This window comes from Heliangelus exortis, chromosome 12 (genome assembly GCF_036169615.1).
Source record: "Heliangelus exortis chromosome 12, bHelExo1.hap1, whole genome shotgun sequence".
Classification (NCBI taxonomy): Eukaryota; Metazoa; Chordata; class Aves; order Apodiformes; family Trochilidae; genus Heliangelus; species Heliangelus exortis.
Window position 1 is genome coordinate 21141233 of NC_092433.1, and position 21728 is coordinate 21162960.

The window sequence follows — 21728 nt, forward strand, 5'->3', positions numbered from 1 at the left end:
GAGTGTAAGACCTCCTGGCTGGATGTGTTGTTCAGTTTTGAAGTTTAGCTGAACAGCCCTAATAAAATCATTGAAGTCAACAGAGCCAGCTCCAGCTATCCCATGGGGAGAGATGGAAAAAGGGACCTGAGGGATAATACTTGGGTAATAATAGAGGAATCCTGATAATCCATAGTAGGGTCTGGGGGAAACTACTGAAAACAGAAGTATGGTGCTGGCCAGCAATGAAACTACATAGCAGCTAAGGTTGGACAAAAATCAGGATTCCTTTTGGAAAGGGCAAGAATAAGGTTTTTTTCATTTAAGACTGGAGACCAGAACAAGTGGGTTAACTCCACTAGAAAGTGCTGAATGATGGTAGCAAGCTAGCATGACAGCTATGAAGTTCTAAAATGGTTCTAAATGTTCTAAATGGTTTGCAAGAGTGTTTCTTCTGTTGTAACTTACAACCAGTCAAAATAACAAGGGAAACAATTTGTGAGAGCAATCAAAATCCAACTCAGCCTGTACTTGTCATTCACAAGTGCTCAGAGAAGACAGACAGATAAATGCTTAATTTAGGGATATGTCATTTCACCAACTTTCTTCAAGCCCTTCCACCCCCACAAAAAAGTGAAGTAAACATGCCTCAAGCTTCATGATATTGTAGCTTTGCTCAGCAAGCATGTCATTTTCTGTAATGAACTATCAGCCTACTTAGATTCCGAGATTAGAACTATCCTTTACTCAAAGTGCCAAGTAGTTCAGGCCCTTTCTGCACATAGTTGAAGATTAAATCAAAGCAGCAAGTACGCAAAGAAATAGTGAACAGAGAACATTAATTATCTACATAGCCCAAACCATACATTTTCTGTTCACAGTTTTGTTTTACAAAAATAGCTAAAATTTGTCATGTTCCACACAACAAGCTTTTTCTCTCACTGAATGGGTCAGACACTGAGCAGATGACATAAATTTTTTTTCTGGTCTCATAAACAGCACTTGCCAGCAAAGAAGTTTGTGCTACAAGAGCTACTGCTGGATCAATAGGTATAAAGCTGAAACAAAATGTAACCTACCAAGGAATAAAGAAGCATCTTGCAGGAACAATGTGTTGTCATTAAGTATAATTGGGCAAATGGTGGTGTGATCTTGAAAGCCTCAGTTGATCATATTCCCTTGAGTGCATCATCCAATTAGGGAAAGGTGCATTAGATACGCCTTCCTCTATTGTACTGCTGGAGTGGAGAGCAGGTGTGAGAAAACAAACAAGTCTGTAATCCTTGCTTTGCAAATCAGCTCCTAATCACTCTGGCTCCTATTTCCATACCAAATTTAACTTTTTTATATTTATGAGAGCAACTTCACAGCTCCCCTTTTGTGGCTCAAATGATTAGCAGGTCCAAGATGTATTTTTAAGGCTTCTAATTCCTAATACTAGTACATACAGTTTAGTTCAGGTCAGAACCTGTAGCTATAATGAGACACACAAGCAAAAAAAGACTGGGTGAAGCCTGGCTGAAAATGCAAGCCACACAATGTAAGTGAATAGCATATAGTTTCACCATTTCCTATTTCACTGTGTGAGAATACAAGTATTTTTAGAGTAAGACTTTGAAACATAAAGCCCAACCTACATCTTCCATCCATGTTAAGAAGGGTCTTCTCTCCCCAGATTACTCCACGACAACTACCATCACTTACAGGATAAAACTAGAAGTGTGAATCCTACTGCCAGGATATTCACAGAATGTTCAGCTTTGAAATGTGCTCAGTCTTTGGGACCACAGCCTGCTTATCTGCTGGATATAGTCCAATAGACATCTGTTGCAACAGACAGATACTCAAGGCAAGCCAAAGGTTAGGAGAGAAGGAGTTTATCAGCTCTGAAGAGGCAGCTCCCAGACTGATCTAAGGACAGAAGAAGCAAAGGCACTGCAGTTTTAAAGGTAACTGTCTCCTTCAAATACTGACTCGTGGCTCATTAGGCACTGTCCTTGCTTGGTCATCACACGGTCTGCAGATGAGGAGGAAGAGAGAGAAGGCAGAAAGGCAGAAGTCTGGTTACTAAGTGCCTGCAGGTGCTGGGACCCATGTCAAAGAGAGACCTTCAGCCCACAGACACCTAAAGGCTATCTGAGATGTGCTCCCAATATGTCCATTTCATTTTGTTTCCCTCTCCCTACCTCAGAGGCTGAGGGCTTTAGAATGTCTGGGTTAGGGTGCAAACTGTAATTATTACATGAGTTAGTGCTATCGCTAAGGAGTGCAGCAGTTTTCTCATTTGTGCAGGAATCCCTATCTAAATTAAATGCAGAGCTGCTAATGAAACAACAATAATATTTACTGCACACTTCACTACCTTGTCATATTTATACATAATTGAGTTGTGCTCCAATTCTACCTGGAAACATCCTTTGAAGAACAGTCACAGAGCAGCTCCAGAGGCCCTGGAATTCTCTCTGGCAAGAAATAACTAAATAAATATCTGGGATCTTTCTAAATAAGCAGATAGCAGCCTCTGCCCTTCATAAAATAAGCAAAGATCAACGGCACAATTTGTTGCAATCCTAGAATTACTCACGCTGAGAAGGAGAAGGATACATTAGGATGAAGTCAGAGTAAATAGTTCACTCTCTGTCCTTGGAATGGGTAGCAGTGCCAAGAAGTTCTGACCCTTCTTTATCCATCTGATCAGTATGTGTAACTAAATCAACTGGGGCTGAGCAGCCCCTACAATTTATGTAAGCAAGAATTTAGTATGAAAGGAATGAGACTGTCTTTTCAGTGATTACTTGCAATTAGATCTGGTTATGCTTAGCAGTGACCCAGCTGATGATGCTGGTCTAAAACCAGGCTGCTCCAATTCTACCCCCTCTATGCCTTCAACTGTGTGTCTGTGCTCTGTCCCTTGCATCATCAATTAGCTATCTAAATAAAACTAATGAGTTCCCTCAACCAAGATAATAATCTGTGAATTATCATCAACTGCTGCTTAATTACAAGGTCACCAATTGAGTATTTTAGTTTTCTTATGCTCCCTGTATTTTGTTCACTTTGACAAACACTCTAAGAAAAATGCTTCCCTCACAACATGGGTGGAAGTATAAGGCCTGTCTCCTGGCCAAGCAACCCAATAAAATTTTTTTCTCTGATGTTCGGTGGGTAAGTTTGTAAGTCAGAGTGTTCTTGTTTTCAAGAGATGAGAAGCAGCAAGACTTAATTTAAAGACATCTTGTTCAGTCAGAAACATCTTAATGGCCATTGATTGTTTTTCCTTAGTTGGATGCATGAGTCTCTTTAAAAAAGCAGAAACTTATTTGTGCTCTGTCCCTGTTGTTAGATGGGCTACGGGGCTTGTGTCAACATTACTGGAATAAAAAATAAAGAATTTGAACAATTCAAGCCTAAAGTTTTACACTCCTGAGAACCATGAGGATTGCCACTCAATTCAGATGAAGTTCAGGCCCTGACACTTTGCTTATTTAGAAAAATCTGCAAGGACCCTGGAGAAGAATCACCCTAGAAAATGTCCTCATCTATGGACCTTTCCAATAGCTGCACAGACTAGCTGCAGAGACCTGTAAAAGCCCCTTCCGTTTTTATGGGCAGAAAAACATGCCAACATTTTTGGAATGCTGAAACCTAGACATCAACTTAATTTATTTTTTTTTCTTCTCATATTGCAGCAAATATGAGATAGGCAAATAGGCAGTCACTTCATGAGTCATTTGTTTATCTCAGTGCCTTTGAAGCATGGATATTATCAAGGACATTAGCATATTTTCTTAAGCAGAAAAACAATAACCGAAGACCTTTAGCAAACTCTAGTGACACCAAAAAGGATGATACAGTGTCACTCATTTAACTTAATCTTTTCAGTTGTGTTTCCACAAGATAGCACCCCAAGTCTGTTAATATCACAGGCTTGTTCTAGATCTGTACTACTTCAAGGGCTGAAGTTGACTCACATCCTATAGTAGGACTCTGGTTCCATGCTGACTGCCAGAAAGAGGGGACAGTTGTCAGACATACCTGGAATCCAGAGGCTGCCACTGTTAATTATTTTGTCAGCCCTTCAAATGACAAAAGTGACAAGACAATGGCTTTTTCAGCAAGCCTAGCTGCTTCATTTGTGTCTCAATGGGAAAGATAAACCTTAGAAGATGTCACTGCATGTCAACTCATGGTCATTAATTTGTTTTAAATTTTTTTATGTTGTCAATTTGCCAGGCAGTTGAGAACTCTGAACACTATGATTTAATGGTAACAAAACTGTTGAAGTCCTGCAGACTGCTAAATTATTATATTAGTAAGGTCCAAACAATAACACCATGTAATCATGATTCTGAGGCAGAAGTCCAAATACACCATGATTTATTGTGTAATCAGATACTGTTTTACCTCATAAAGTCTCCAAACTCTCCTTTACTATGTATCACTGACCTTGTAATTAAGTGGTCTGCAGCTAACAGAGGATAAAAGGACTTAATAACCTTGCAATTTAAGTTCTCTATAGAATGAGTACATTGCCCCCAGGTGGACTGGCAACATAAAGCCCAGTTCTAGCCAATCTATGTAACACATTCACAACTGTGGCTATGCTGAACTTACTACCCATTTGGCAGTGTTTCCCAGTTCCCCATTACAGGCAGTATTGACCAGTGCTATGTACATTCAAATAAAGAAAACTCTTTTGTACCTTCTTTCTTCCTATGCAAGTAGGTGTTTATACAACAACTTTGCTCTCTACCTGTACCCGGCCCTGTATGGAAGTGATTCTAACGAAGATGGAGTTACTGTTTTTCAATAGAAACACAGGTATGAAAGGTCAATAAGATTTACTCTGGTGTTGGCTTAGAGATAATTTGTTTTTCAAATGAGGAAGGTACTATGTTTATTAGGTACAGTCAGTGATCAATGGCATTACCTGTTTATCAGGAATTCCTTGGTATTTCCATAATTTCTCCATGCAATAAGACTTCAGCTTCACTTACTCAACACTGGCAGCAGAAGCTCAGAAATAATCACAGATTATTGCTGAAATATTCCAGGAGGTATTTTTAAAACAGTCTATTAGCTTCTTGTTCCTGATGAGCCATTTCAAATGTCAAAATGTTTGGTGGCATTTCTGAATAATAGCTACAAAAATGTAATGTTATGAAAGTTTTAACGCTGCTTCTTCCATGATGGCCTCTGAATCAGAGTAATGGAAATGCAGGCCTAAGAAGGGCTCCTAAGAATATATTTTTACTTTTTCAAGATACTTTACTTTTTTAATAGTTTTTAGATCTGTAAGTATATTTTAGGTGACCTATAGATCATTGCAGAGCAAACTTCACAAAAGGATTGCTTTTATTAATGTCTCAGCCCTTTGAAGTCATTCCAAATCCCACTTGTATTGTACCACAGTTTGTAAACCACTGATGCATTTCAGCTGTCTCTGCATTCAACGATACGAAGACCACCACCATTCCAGGAGTGCATTCTAGAATTCCATCATACCATTTAGGTGCCAATGTAGAACATTTCAAATCAGAGAGCAGCTATAGACAAGGAGAGAAAGAAAGCAAGCTAGGAGAAAACTGTTTACTAAAGTAACCAGTGGTTTGTAGAAAGAAACCTGTGAAATTGGTAATTTAAGAAGATGTTATATTGCTATATACAGGTCAGGAAAAATTCGTATCACAAACAGGCACACCAAAGTTTCAATGGAGTCTAATAAAACATAACTTTTCTATTTACCATTTTCTTGACTTAAATTTGCACACCAGGCCCACTGGGCTTGGTGAATTCAACTTGTTTCCTAAAAAAACCACACCAACTATTAACAACGTTTTTAACATCTTGTGTCACCACCTGAGATTTTCAAAGCAAATCACAAGCATCAATAGTCACTGTATTGTGCCACTGCTGCTTAATTGTGGACAGGGAACACAAACCTCAGGTGTAAGAGTCTACCTAATTTCATCTGTGAAAAGTCTGACTCTGAGTTTAACTATAGTTGGATTTCTTCCTTTATGCACCACTAAGAGTAACAGTAATTCAACGAGAGAGATAGAAATAGAATACAGCTGTCCCAGTTCCCAGAGTCCATTCTAACCAAATGATTATACAGTCTCCCACCTTGGTGCTTATAAAAATACATTAGCTGATGGAATTTGCATCTGCAAACCATTCTCTAACTGCTTTTAAGTGTATCTTTTTTCATATTCGAGCTCAAACAAAAAGTCCCAGGGGGCAGGGAGTGACTGAAGAGTTGAGAACCACATAGGCTTCATGTTCCACAGCCTTCTCAACAGAAGCAGGTACCAAATGAGTCTTTGAACTGTTACTCCAGGGCTACATGTGCATGCACTCATCTTCCCTTGGGATGCACAGAGTGTACCAGCTGGACAAATGTCAAGAGGAAGCTGCAAGATCACAGAAGCCATTTCTGAAAGTCAGTGCTACTCCTGGTCTCTGCATATACCTCAATGGTCATATACATGCTTTTATTGTCCCATAAAGCATGATGTACAATATTTAGCCTATAGAACCAAGTTTTAACTATCATCTCTGCCCCCAAAAGGCAGCTGAATACCCACTGATTCTTACTTCATGCTGTTTGCTTGTAAACAAGCCCATTAAGCACCAGTGGAGAAGTCTGTTGCTATAACAATGACTAAAAGTTATAAAGACACAAATTACATAAAGGTCTTAATTGTTATGTAGCTAGTAGTACAAGATTAAAATAATCTTACTTGAACAGGGTGCAGCAATCTTCTTCCTCCTCTTCCAAGTCTCTTTATTGTGCATCAAGCTTTATCTAAATTACTATGAATGATGGGCAGGGGAACAGTTCTAAACTGTGTACTCTATGAAATTCCCTCATATTAAATACGTAATTCGCTCAGCCCTCCAAAGAAGGGACTTGCTGACCTACTGCAGTGCACATCTCAGTGCACGCAGTGTGCAAATCTCAGTACTGTATTAGATCTCTCGTGGCTTCTTTGGTTAGCAAAGTACAAGCTGTAGCATTCCAATTTCCAGCCACCAATCCATACCTTTGATACAGTGAAGGCTTGGATTCTAAGTTACAGCTTCTAGTTTCACTGGTGTGATTAGTGAGGGGTGCAAGAGATAGAAATAAAGCCCCTAACTATTCTTTTTACCACATGCACTGCAGACACAGTAGGACTAATGGATAGACCTAGAATCTGTGAACTGTACCACTACTGTTGGCTAAGACCTTCCCATAAATGGTACATGCAGAGAGGAAATACTCCAGTTGTCTTAATCCTCCTGGTAATGCCAAGCAACCAGCTTTCTCATAAGCCTGTCCTTAGAAGGGAGAAGAAATCCTTGCCAGGATAAAACTTGTGTTTTCTTTCTTCCAAGTCCTTTTGAAACACAGGCTTTAAGCAGCAAAGTTTACAGATCAACTGAAATCTAGCCCCGATTAGCTTGATGATGATGTTCAGCTACCAAAACTCTTGAAATACCAATATTTATGCCCAGCACAACTAACATGATTACTCCATCCTCTCATTTGCTCAATCATTTCATATACCCACACATCTACGTACATATGTATGGTAGAGGCACAAGTGTAGGCAGATGTAGGTGTATGTATATTCACTTACAATCCATTCCAGCTCTCAGGATGGCCAGTTTTCAGTTTTACTTCTGTTCAGTATTTACTATAACAGGATTCTGATCTTCACTGTTGCTGCATTACAGGACTCGTGAAAACCAGTACCCTATAAGATAAAAATATTAAATTACTAATCTTAATGCAGAAAGAATAACACAGCATGAGTAAATTTAACCCCTCACAAAAGAAGCAGACCAAGTAACTTAGTAGCTACTACAAACAATAAGCCCCTGGTTGCCACTGGGCCCGGTTCCCTTCCGTTTCAGACCAGCAGGGACAGCTTGATGGCAAATCACGTGCACTGGATCCTTAATGCAAAGCTTAAGCTCATTTTACTGAATAATTAATTTAAATACACAGCTGTCTTTTACAGCAAGTGAAAGACACAATATGAAATAGTATTCTTTATCTGTAAAAGCTGAATAGAAATGTTTGAATTTCAAGAAGGTCGTCTACAGTAAGCCACAAGGGCCAGTTCTGGAATTATTCATTTTGTTTGTACTCTGCCTTATCTGTGCTCCCACTGAGGTCTCTGATCTCTAACCCTTGGGCACACATTATGTATGTCAATCAATCCTTCATGAGCTCCTGAGACTTGTACCTTTGACATCTGAACAAGCAAGGACTGGCAGTTGGGGTTTTCAAATATGCTCTGTACTGGCTGCTTCCAGTGAACTTTACAGGAGAACTAACTGCAAGCCAAGGGCTGGGGACTTTAAAATACAAACCAGCTTGTTCAAACACTGCATCCAACACTAAATTTCTTTATCAGCTCTTTTCTCACTCACAAATTTGCCCCCTTTCTCACCAAATTATGGCTTCCCTATCACAGAATGTGTTAGCAGGAAGTGTAAAGGAACAGCACAGAGACAACAAATTAACATGTTACGCCTTTAATTGCTATGGGTAGTAGAGACTTCCTATTTATAAACCTCTAACTGACTTCGCAATTTACTTAGCAGTGTGAATCAGACTTCTTAAAAGGAAGCTGGATGTCCACTATTTCAATCATACCAAATCAAATTTTCTGGAATGTCTTCTTGCTACATGAAACTCATCCCAGCTTAAAACCAGTATTTTAGCAAGATATATTGAGCTGTTAATTTGCTTTGTCCAATAACTAATTCCCTATTGTAAGTGACTGACATTCTCCTGAGTGCTGTCATTAGAAGATGTGAAAAAACTCTGCCTGGAGGCACAGGGTCTTGCTTGCTTCATTATGGGACATTATTTGATTTGAAAGATCTTGGACTGTGCCTGAATGGAGAGACAAGGCACAATGATACTTATTCTGAAGATGATAATTTTATTCCCAAATCACAGGGTTCTCTTGACTAGAAAATTACAGAAATGAACCTGCATAAACATTGCAGAGATAATTACAAAATAACGAAACATTACAGTGAATCCATTGAGATCTTTCATTCCAAACTGCCAACATCCCAGAAGGAACAAACTGTGAGTTAGACTGACTCTTAAATATGCAATTAAGCCTGTCAAGTTCTGACTCCATAATATGCTGTTTAATATTGAAGAGTCTGTCAGTAAACCAGTATGTGGGATTAACGTGATAATGGTTTGGTTTTGCTTCCTCATGAAACTATAAAACAATTTAGCTGATATAAGCAACATATTATTTATACTCTTTTTGGCAACAGTTTTAATATAAGTGGGACACTTCCCTTTTCAATACACTACCCTTCCCTGGCCTTTATGGATCTAAATTGGTGAGGGGACTTGTGTGCATTCCATGTGGAATTTACTTAGTAATTCTATTAAGAGCTTCCCTTCACAGAAATTAATGTTCTCATCTCATTCAATACTTGTCCTATTCATTATTTAAAACAAAAGACCTAATCTCTCTCTATATTAAGATTCCTCAAAGGATTTTATATTAGTTTCAAGGAATTCAAGAGCTTAAACTTCAGCACCTCTGTCTGCAAAATTATAAAACTCTGGGGCTTACAGTCAGAGCAGAAGGTTTTGCCATTTCTGGAAATTTTTAGAAGGATGGTATCAACTGAAAGTTACAGAGCTTTCACAAGAAGCCCTTTACTGTTGTTCTTCACCATTTTCATGTCATACTTCACAGAATAAAACTGAAAACTGTTCATCCCAAGAGTCATAACGAAGTATAAGTATATATATACACCTACATATGCCTACACAAATGCACTGGTGGGCAGCATCTCTCTGGTAAATCTGAAATCGTGTGGTTGCTGTTGCCAGGCATGAAGGCCCAGGACACCCTTCGTATTAATTTCAGTATTCCCTTTCTAATATTCCTAAGCACACTTATTAAGAAAACTGCATTGCAGTCTTAGAACATAGATGTTCACTGCTGGGTAAATTACATTTACTTCACGCTAGCTACCTGGCATTTTCAGAGTGTAGAAACTCCTTAAAACCTCTTAGTATACAACACCTGTATTAAAAAAAAAAATAATATACTCACCTTAAATTACAGGAGGCATCGACAGGATGGGAACTGCATTTTTAAACACATTTTTAGCAAAGTGAAACAGAACAGCGAAGTTGTTAAGAATTCTGTTGCTAGCTCCCTACAATACTTTCTTAATAAGCTGCTGAAGCCAAGCATGCCTTCTAAATAAATTTTAAAAAAAGGACATTTTCATCATGTGGTTGACAGCTTCAGTAATTGTGAACAGCTTCTTAATCTTACTTCATTATTGTTGGGTTTGTGATGGTTGGAGAGTCTTGAAAATAAAGTAACAAAAGATTAGGTGACAGGCTCTGACTGCACAGTCTCGCGCATTTGGCCATTGCTGCATGTGCGTGACAAGATTCAGAAAAAGGCTTCTGCACGGAGCAGCTCCTGCTGTATCTGAGCTGGAACTACAGGTGCAAGGCTCCTGTGCTGTGTGGGTTAATTCAGACTGCAGGAACAACTACATGCTAAGTTTATAATTACATATTATGAGTATTTTCACATAAGAGGCATTTGGCAAATGCAGATTATATTGCAGTCAAACAAAGTTCCAAAGCTATCCGATCATTTCTGGCTAAGAAAAGCGGTATGTCAACTGCTATATCACAAGTGAAATCTGACTCACTCATTCAGTGTGAAGATGAAATACATTCATATGGAAAGCTATTTTAAATACCAAATTCTTAGCTGTTATCTCGTGCATTGCTTAAAACTAAAAATACATAGGAACTGTTTTAAAGGGACACGTGCTTTGGATAAGAGACAATTAGTTAGTTGCCCAGACACTGTTTACAGCTCTTTCCTAAAGAACTGAAACCAGTACTTTTCTTGCATATTTTGTGATCCATCATAAAAAGTTGAATGGGGTGGGGAAAAAAGCTCTGTAAGATGACAATTTTTTTTCTTAAGTTCTGATGGGTAAAAATTCATATAGCTAGTGAATAACTGACTTCACAGCTTTTTAGTTTTATATGGCATTGCTGCCATCTGTCCTGACACAAAATGCCTTTTGCCTTAAGTAAATTTTACAGGTCACATGAAGATCCACATTACCTGTAAGCATAACTGATCCATTTTTCAGTGCAGTGCTTTTACGAATATCATCAAAATGCCTTGTGTCTCTGACTGTGGCACAGCACCCTACAGAGCTGCTAAAATGCCAGTGTCCTGCCAGAAAAAGCATTCACAAGGCATGGTGACGTTGTTGTTTTTTGTTGCTACTTACTGCAAAAAACAAATGTGTATTTAAACACTCTGAGGGCTGTGACAAGAAGGACATACAAAGGTGCTTTTGTGTTCAGGACAATGATAGTAAAAAGGAAAAGCAGAAAAACATTGACTTCTCTTGGTAGAAACCTCCCAGGTAGAAACAATAAAAGAATCATGAAAAGAATTCCTTCAATAATGTGAGCAATCCATAATCCAGTTTAGTCCCACTTATTGTCATCACGACCACTAGGATTCCCAAAGCTTCCATCTGTGCCCCCTGCATTATTTGCTTTTAGTAGTACTGTGTGGAAGAATATATTATATAGATAGACAGGTTAAAGACAGGGAATCTTATTTCTAGTTAGAACAGTATGACATTTTTTGAGGCACAGAGCAGCAATCTAACTGTTTTAGTATCTAAGGCTATGTACCCCATACTCTAATATACTATTTATGGAAGCCTATGCCAAGAATATCTGGAAGTGTGAGCCAAAAATTGTATAGTGTGACTCACAGTAACAACCCCTGGTATAAACTTACTTAAATATAATCCATTACATCTTTTTTTCACTGTTTTTCTTACTTAGCTTAACAAATTACCTATCTCTCTGCATTTACCCCATAGTGATTGCTTAATAGAGGATACACAATTTTCTCTTTAAGCAGAATAACCCTCATTTTATTCTCCATGCTTTGCTACATAAAATTCAACTTCATCCCTTTAGAGAAAGACAAAGCAGCAATTTCTGGAAGCTGAGCATGGATATACAGAGGCCAGCAAATAACTATCGGTGTTTTAAAATGCCAATCCCTAACATTGGTAGAAAAAAAAAAAAAAAAAAAACACCACCTAAATTACCTCACAGATATTTGCATAAAGGATCCAGAGGCAGTACCATATAAGTAGGGAGACACAAGCTATCCAAAGAGAACTTAGCAACAGTTCTGTTGGATACTGTGTGTCTGTCTGTAGCAGAAAAAGGAGGACTTTAAAGCTCAGGTGTGCAAACAGCTTTGAAGAACTAAACAGTACACTGGCTGATGCATCAAGCAAAAATCTGAAACTACGAATCAGGTAATTTACCAAATAATTTCCTTTTTTAGCTGATTCTAACTTTCCTTCTAAAGATTTCTCTGAGCCAAATAGCCTGTGTGGTATTCTTAGGGCTGATACACAAGGACTTCATCAGAAGTGACAGAAACCTGCCAATAAAAGAGGTAATACACTCATTCTGTTTTAAAAAATTGTAAAACTTTGTAAAATTGTGCATTTCTTTTATGTTCTGAAGATACAGTTAAGGTAAGTGACTGCTATACTAGTATTAAAGATGTATTCCATTCTACTAAAGGAACTCTGCTTACTGGAAAATAAATCCCTAAGTATGTTAGGAATCGCTATGCTAGCTAGAACCAATAGAAGATCATTTCTTACCTGGTCAAAAGGTACTGGAGAATATGATTATTACTAATGTGTCTGAAAAAAATGAGGTGCTTCCCAAACGCAAATACATAGACACATGGCTACTTTAAATGCATAGGCATAGATATTAAAAAACTAATGGACTATTAAAGTTGGACTTTAACCAAAGGTGGAAATAAAGTGCTGGAAATCCCCTTATTATTTTAAAATTAATCCTTTGCAAAGGGAATTGCCTGGTGGAGATTCTTAGGGCAGGTATATGTCTGCATAATTCATACGGGACAACAAATCACAGAGTTCAAGAGAAATATTTTTGCCTCTTGGCAGAAGACAAGTAAAATCACTGGCTTTCAGAACTACCTGTGCATCAGGAACCTAGATGTTTAAAATGTTCATATTCATTCTCTAGAAAAATGAACAGGTGCCTGGTTTTCATTATGAAGAATTTACAGATTCTTTGAAGAATATAAACTGGGAAGCCAATAATAGGAATGAGGAAGGACCCTCATAAGATACTTCAGTCCCTACAGAGTGCCATATTTCTGTTTCAGTGCCTGGAAATACTGCTATTATTGCTAGATTTGTTTGCTCCATCTTCCTCCCCTGTTGTTCTCTCTCCCATGGAAGCTGCAGGAGCCCCTGTCCCACAATGTCATCTCTCCGGGTGCCACTGCTGCTCCTCTGCCTGACATTGTGTGGTGTTTGCCTCAGTGGGGAGCAGCCCCTTCCAGAGGCAAGTAAGAACATGAGAAGAAGTCCCCTGGATGACATCCTGCAGAGATCTCAAAGCCTCTTTCTTCAATCTTTCCTCAAGAAAGCTGAAAAGAAAGAAGACATAAATAAAGGTACATATACAGAGCTTAAGAATGAGTAAGAGATACTAATAGTTATGATTGGTTGCTAGAAAAACTGAGCTGGCTTTCAAATGTCCACATCCCTGCTTCTACTTATGTCTCAGCCCTGTCCTGTCCATCTCCTGCTGATGCGCAGCTCTGTCCCTATATCCAGCTTCTGCAGCTGGTTTCTTGGAGCCGCTCTGCATCTTTTACTCACCTCCCTTTATCTGAATCTGCCATATTTACAGATCAACATATTTATCAACATATTAGGCTTTGTCATTGCATGTCTTCCCATGGCCTGCAGCAAGCTCCTAACATACCAATCCATCCTCACTAAAAATACACCAGAACTGTTTTGACAGGTGCCACCCAGAGTGATTAAATCAAGACCATACAGTTAACTGTGCAATTACGTGGGCATAATGAAAAATAGATTATGGTTCTGCCCCACAGAACTACACAAATTGCCATTTCAACTTCCTTAGTGAGAATTATGATGGATCACTAACACTATTCTTTTACTTGGGCAGAATCGGATCCACCCCTGCCAGAATGGCTTGCAAAAAGACAACACCCTGGGAGAAAGTACTTAAGTGACCTGGAGAAGAGACAGCATCCTGGAAAAAGAGATGCTGAAGAAGAAAAACCTTACGGAGACATTCAGAATTGGCAGCATCCAGGGAAAAGGGAGATAGAAGATGACCTTAACGGCTATCTGGAGCTGAAAAAGCGACAGCATCCTGGCAGAAGGTCAGTGTTGGAGCAGTACGCTGACATCTCTAGTGCACAGCTAACCTACTTGAATGAGATATCCAAAAGACAGCATCCAGGCAGGAGGTATCTGATGTACAAGCACCAGCATCCTCGCAAGAGAGGATGGAATGTTGAGGCAGACCTGAATGACCAATATGGTGAGGAACATCAGCACGCTGGAAAAAGGGACTGGAATTCTGACAGCCCAGATGATGCAAGCCCCTGCCACTTCCAGGATCCCTCCACCTCTAGCAAAGGCAGCTTGCTGCTGGATTTTGTAGAGGATGTTAGCAAAGACAGGGCAGAAGAAAAACGTCAGCACCCAGGAAAGAGATCAGCATGGGAGAGTGAAACAGAGGAATGAGGAAACAATTGTATATCATTTGCATTTGGTGAAATAAGCTTCCAGATTTAAAAAACTCTGTTCACTCCCTTTAGGCTTCCTGATGCTGATCTCTGCACCTATTTTTTCAGTGCATTAATGTTTCCATTTAAGTTAGTGGCTTTGTTACACACTTAAAGTCAAGGGAATTAAAGGACCCAGTAGAATGGGACAGGCAAATACTGAGTTCTCAACTCCCTCACTTTAGGAAGTTGAGGGCCTAGACCCCATGATAAGCCCCATAATTGTGTATGTCCAATTTTCTCTTCCCAAATGAATAAAACAGGCTCCTTAACTTTATCTGTTCTGATGCTATTGGAGTGGAATAATTATATGGTTTCCTCTTACATCAGTGAAATCAGGAAATTAATAAAGAGGGAGAAAAAAAGAACAACATATGCCAATTATTTCAAAATTAAATTGAGTAGGTTTTCTATTCTAAATTGTACATGAATGAGACCTGAACCCTTGTGCACCACAATCCATCCAGACAGTAAGCACTAAACAGACAGGGACCAACTGCAGTTCCAACTGTAACACATTAGATGACAGACTCCACAGTTTGGCTTGGCATATGAAAACCCCTTTCACCTAAGAGGCTGCAGGGTGCACATGCTTAATGCACATCAACAGCAAGCTGTGAACCTGACAGCCTATGCCCCAAACTCTCATCCTGGTGTGTCCACATTTCAATCATTTTGCTTGAAATCAGGCCTTCAACTCAGATACTTAAAGACACAGACATTTAAACAAGCATGTGTCCTTTTCTTCCAGATAGGATTGCCAATTTCTCTCCTCTCAAAGGAACGCTTTTACTGTGGTCAGATTCCCAACAGTGTTTATTTGACATGAATGATTCAATAAACATCAGTTGTCAACTCTGGGTGTCCTTACTTGTTGTGCAAACATACTGTAATAGAGTGAAACACAAACACAACCCAAGCTAAATAAAAATAAATTAACATCAAAGGGTATTTTTCTAGGTACCACCCCATTGCATGCTGATGGTCAGCACATGTTTATATGCAAAAATGTTCTGCTACTGAAGGGGAAAGTATAGAGAACCACAAGTCCTCAGGTGTCATCGATAATGAACTGGGAGTTTAGGCCCAGCTGTGCCCAATAATTAGGGCCTGCCCCAGCCGGAAATGGGCGGGGCTGAAGGGCAAAATAAAAGGCATGCTCCCAGAAGCAGTCAAGGGATGAAGACGCCTGAGGAGAGGGACGGCAAGAGAGCCCCTGAAGAAGAGCCGAGTCCCCAAGAGAAAGGCTCGCCGCAACAGGGGAAGGATGTAGATAAATTTTCTTTTTAAATCTTCTACCTATATGACACACAAAATTGTGCATTTGGGCTAAACCCATAGCAAGTTTGTCACCTAGTTCACAGGGAACTTTACTATAAGTCTGATTTCCTGTTCATAGGCTTAAACAATAGATTTAATGATTTTTGCAACTTATGTACAGTAAGTGAGCACACTGAGTTATTCATATCACTTCTTTAATATTCAAAAAGGTTAGAACATGTCAGTATTTTGCTAGAATGTTACTTTTTAAATAAACAAATGAGTACATTTTCCACTGACATTTACCCTTCTCAATACCATCAAGACACATGAAGTTTCTCAAGTGTTCTTTTAAACATGACTGTTTCCCCACATAGTGTCTCCAGGAACGTCCTTAATTACATAAGTTAGTTTTTCAGTTAGTGGTTTAGTTATCCTGAAGTTGAGTAATTAATCATCACAGTGAGTTTCACTGAAGTTAGATGCTCCCAGGCAGATCAACGGTTAACATGGTCTACCAAACATTTTCTAATTTTAGAGAAAAATATTCCATTTCCAGCAATGAATAAATTCTTCTTAAACTTCAGGGAACACAACTACACAAGACCACCACTGCTTGCTATAAGAATTCCAAAGTATGACAAACAGGAAAGAAAAAATTACTGAGTAGACACAAACAACAGCAAAAATGCATCATAGCTCCTGCAAGCAAGGATGCTGCTGTGGCTACTGCAAGGAAGCCAAGGTAGGAAAGGGCAGAAGCATAAAAGCCTAAGGCCAAAGCATTAAATGTGCAGCTGCAAACAGCTGGTTCAAGATATTAGGTCACTGCCTCTAATCTACCATCCCGAGTAAATCTCAACTGCACTTTATCATCAATCAGTCAACCAACCACTTATTGAAAAGGAGAGAGCATGGTCTTCTCTCTGTGTGGCCAGTGTAAAGCTAGCAGAACTGATTTTTATCTAATTTTTCCATTTTCTGTATTTTAGGTTCTCAGTGTTCTATGATTTTCAGAGAAGCCATGTTCTACCAGGGCTAGGCATCCAAACACAAGGAAAACTATCAGTACTATAATTTTTAAAGGAATTATTTACATTGCTTTTGAGTTGTTATGTTGGGCTCCACAGAGCAAAGCTGTGTACTGGCCCTAAGGTAGCACCACAGCCATGCAAAGTCTAATTTCTAACTTTAATGGAGACTAAAACATCTGTGCACAGATGAGTTTGTTGTTTACAGCACTTTTACATTTCTGGCCTGTTACCAGTTATTGAGACATAAGGTAATTTGATTCATAAAAAGCAACTTTTACAAGTGTCTTCAAAATAAGCTTTTTTTTTTTTTTTTTTTTTTTTTAATAGGAGGGGAAACCTAATGTCAACACTCTGCATAATTAACATTTCCTGCAACTATTTTCTCGTCATCACCATTACTGTTCTGTGTCCCCTCCCACATATTTACCAGCCTTGAGCTCTTTGCTAACCCACTGTAATTAGCATAGGTTGAGTTTCCAAGGGACATGTGGCCTCAAAAACACTTTATTACTACTTTTAACAACTCGTTTGTTGGAGCAACTTTGAAAACAACATCATCACTATAGCTGAGGCAGAGTCACTGCTTGCCTGGTAACTCAATTAACATTAAACAGCCAGCAGCAATTTTAAAGTCAGGATGCTATGACCTCAGGAAGCACTGCAGAGGGGATGAGCCTGGGTGAGGTATAAGCTGTACAGAGACCTGACACAAAAGATGCAGAGAGGAAAATACTTCTGTTTTTAGGAAATAGGAATTTATAGGGGAAATAGAAGACAAGAGAGGCTACATGAGACAGCACCCAAATATGATTGTGCTTGAAATGAGACCATAGAAAGAATTTCTTTACAGAGAGGGTGATCAGACATTGGAATGGGCTGCCCAGTGAAGTAGTGGACTCTCTGTCCCTGGAGATATTTAAAAAGAGACTGGATGTGGCACTTAGTGCCATAGTCTAGCAACCGCAGCGGTGGGTCAAGGGTTGGACTTGATGATCTCTGAGGTCCCTTCCAACCCAGCCAATTCTATGATTCTATGATAATGTAATCTAGACATTGTGCCATATGGATCTGACAGTTAAAACATTAAAGAAAATGTAAAAACCCATGAATTCTGAATCTTTCTGTCTCTCCGTTTTATAATTCACCTGCTCCGAGTAAAAGTGGTGCCATTCCACAGCACTCAGGACCAATATGCCAGATTTTCATCCTGCCAGTACTGAAGCAGATAATAGACCAATCAGATAAAGGGGGCTCACAAACTGTCAGCTGCAGCTCTTACAAATCGACATGATGTCAGTTTTGATTGATGAGTCTGCAAACACAGGAAAAATCAAAGGTTTGGCATGGAAATACGGTTTCTATCCTGTTTACAAAGACTAATTGAATAAATTTGTTTTGTATCAAAACATTTACTACAAGCAACTTGAGTATACTGAAGATATGTTCCATAAAAGGAACGGCGATATGCAAATTTTTTAGTACTCTGAACCAAATGAAAGAGAAAATGTTGGTTTAGCTCCATCAAAACAAACAAATATAAAATGTTTTCTTAAATAAATTTCAATAAAAGATCATGTTATGTTGTAGGAAGAATATTGTCCTACTCATTTCAGTGTTAGATTTCAAATGCATTTTAAAAAAATTATCATTAAGTTATAAAATTGAATTTAGGACAACTTTAAAGTCAGCATCAATTTAAAATAACTAGCTGTTTAGTTCAGAGAATACCTAGAAAGACCATTCTGATTTTCCAAAACCATTCTGATTTTCCAAAACCATTCTGATTTTCCACTCTCCTTCCACCCCAAAGTATAAATTGAACTCAACACTGTTATTCTTCAGATATTTTACACTTTTTTTTTTTTCCTTTTTTTTTTTTTTTTTTTTTTTTCCAGCGAGTAAGCCATATTGGAGCAAAAATGTTCCACTGCATTCCTTTAGAAGTAGGCAGACATCAATAATTACTTCTTATCTATGTTTACCTCTACTGGGCTGGAAATTAAGTCCATTATTTAGCATTCCAAATGGCACTGACGGTATTAAAAGAAGCTTAAGATGCATACAAACCTAACTGAAAAACATTTCTGACAGGACTGTGCCATGGCTACAGGGTGACTGTGTCCCTCAGCTCAGCTGCATTCCCACTGGAGCCTCTCCTCTTGGGACATCAGTAGCAGCAACCAATTTAGCAACAGAGCAGGTTCTCACATTCACTGTAAGCATTATTACAGCAGCTCACAAACATACTTGACAACATATTTACTCAGTGTTTGCAAAAGACTGAGTGCAGCACAGTAGGAGGAGGTACATAACAATGCACATGGGGTTTTGCAGGCTGAGCTTTTGTATTCCAGTGTCAGATCAGGTCAGTACACATCCGATCCTGCTTCTTGAGCAAGTGTTTGTAACACATTGCTTCTCTGTGCTGTCGCCCTTTCACGTTGATCCATTTTAGTGAGCCATTAACCATTCAAATTCACTCCCGACCCAATAGGATCTGCAGCATTTCAGTAAGGTTTGATTTGTCCTCGAATATTTCTCTTTGTTACTGCAACTAGATAAACAAAGACAATCTAATTTCTGAAGAAGCACAAGCTGGAATGCATTAGACTGACCTGGATTATTTACATTTTTTGAACACTCTCTGTGTGGGAAAATTGTAGCCTGACTGACTGACCAGCAGATTCAAATCACATTAAACAGGTGCAATCACTTACTAGAAATGAATTCCTCAGGAAGTGCTAAAGACCATTTATATTCAGAAACATGCAAACAAATACCATTTATCTTTGAAAATGCTGAAGTTTTTCTTTTCAAGAGTAATGAACACAATACAATATTTTACAGGATAATTCAAAACTGGTTAAGTAATTCAAATTTGGCTAGATACATTCCCATGCCCTGTCGTCAAACATAATTATGCTCTTTTGCGTCTTTTAACTAACTCAACATTCAGTAAGACATTAGATTTCTAGTGCACATCTCAGCATGCTATCATCCTTGTCACAACTGGTTGTCGGCAATCCTTCTTATTGCACTGTTTGGGTCCTACAGAAGACTTAGACTTCAGTTGTTGAAAATGGTTGTGTTTACCATTTTAATAAGCCTTTAAGACTTTCCATTTGAAAATGAGCAGCTAGAGAAGCTGTAGAGAAAGGCAAGTTTAAGAGACGAGACTGCTGTTCAGTAATTTCGCTTTTCCTTATACCTGACTTTTACTACTTCTGAATGACAGGAGAAGACCCGGGGTCATGAGGGCCTGGCAGCCCAAGAGGCAGGCCTATCCTGCCTGCTGCTGGAGGGAACAAATGTTTTTAATAAGCCCCAGGTGCTGTGAAATCCACGGCAGCTCTTCAGTTGCTCTCAGACAGGCTTGCTGTGCCACCTAGTGACAGTTTTCCATGCCCTACCTACCCCTTTTCCCTTACCTACACCCACTACGTGAAAACACACACATGAAAAAGACCAAGAAAACCGAAATGCCTACAGACACACCCCTACAAGACCTCCATCTACTCGTTTTCTTTTTTATTTATTCCCACTGTCTTCCTTCTCAGACTCACACCTCTCCCATCCATGCACAGCCCTGGAAGCTCTTCTAGAGACACCTGTACTGCTGGATCATTCTTCCACTGGCTCAGTGAGCTATAAGTCACTGGCCTCAACAGAGGTCTGGACAAAAGGAGCAAGGTAAAAACAAAGGAGAGGTAAAGGGTTCCACCTGACCTTTCCCAAGGAAAAAGCTTTCCCCAGCACTGAGCCTCAGGCTAGTTCCTACTCTCTTCCAAAGAGGACAGGAACAGAAGTGAGGAAAATATAACTCTTTGTTGCTCCAGGTTTACCTCAGTCCAGCATTACTTACACTGTAACACCCCCACCCCTTTGCATCCCACTTCATCCTGCCTGTGCACAGCCCTCAGATAATGCCTCACCAGGAATGGGAAGCAATTAAACCCTGGGTATTCTAGTTTCATTTCAGTCCCTCTAGGCTGATTTGCAAGCTCTAAAACAAAAATGGTAACAAGAATATTTTGATGTTAATACTTCTTAATTTAATAAATTTTAAAAAGGTAACAATTAATCATAACTTCTGAAAAAGCTTAATAGCTTATAATTTACCTGAGTGCACTGTGCGGACAGTACCTGATTAGGGCAGCTTTCACAGCATAAAATCTCTTACCAGTTCTTACTACCAAAGAGAAAGTTTCTGTCATTTGTCTGCTGAAAAAGGGACTTCAACCTAAGTTCTGCATTATTTCCACAGCTGCCTATTTTCCTACTCATAATTGAATCAAGCCTACATGGTTTTGAAATCCAGAGCATAACAGTCCTTACCAGGAAGTGGTACATATAAAAATCAGAGTTTAGCTATTTACAACATGCATTTACTGCGGTTTTTCATCAGTTTGTTTTTAAGACTTGCCGGGCTAAGGAAGGGAACATCAGTCCTGTCAGAACGCGGGTTCTCCTTCCAACATGCTAAACTACACAAGCCCCAAACACAGAGGCAGCTGACAGGAGGGGTCAGAGTTACCGCCGTGTCCCCGCCGCGAGCACCGCACTCAGAGGATCCTGTCACTGTCACCACCACCTCACACACCTCCGGTGCACTCCATCAGGCCCGATGCGGGGGGGGGCTGAGCACAGGGAAGGGAAAGACCGTCGGGTCAGATGACGGGACGGGACGGCGTAGGGCCGCACCTGGCCCGACTCCCGCCCGTCAGCCGCTCGGCAGCACGCGCGC

At 39.4% G+C, this 21728-nt stretch overlaps 1 protein-coding gene and 1 long non-coding RNA gene across 3 annotated transcripts; one reads left to right on the forward strand and one right to left on the reverse strand.

Annotated features, from left to right (window-relative positions):
• Positions 1–4339: 4339 nt before the first annotated feature.
• On the reverse strand, positions 4340–21672 carry LOC139801752 (uncharacterized). Of its 2 annotated transcripts, XR_011728290.1 has the most exons (4): positions 21320–21672; positions 10071–13511; positions 7605–7721; positions 4340–5525 (listed from the first exon to the last, which is right to left on the reverse strand). It is a non-coding gene; the product is annotated as an uncharacterized lncRNA (long non-coding RNA). The 2 variants fall into 2 exon arrangements; XR_011728291.1 differs by lacking the exon at positions 10071–13511.
• TRH (thyrotropin releasing hormone) lies at positions 13343–15545 on the forward strand. Its single transcript, XM_071756419.1, has 2 exons — positions 13343–13538; positions 14063–15545. The coding sequence occupies exons 1-2, from the start codon at positions 13343–13345 to the stop codon at positions 14647–14649; spliced, it is 783 nt and encodes a 260-aa protein (XP_071612520.1). The 3' UTR covers positions 14650–15545.
• Positions 21673–21728: the final 56 nt, after the last annotated feature.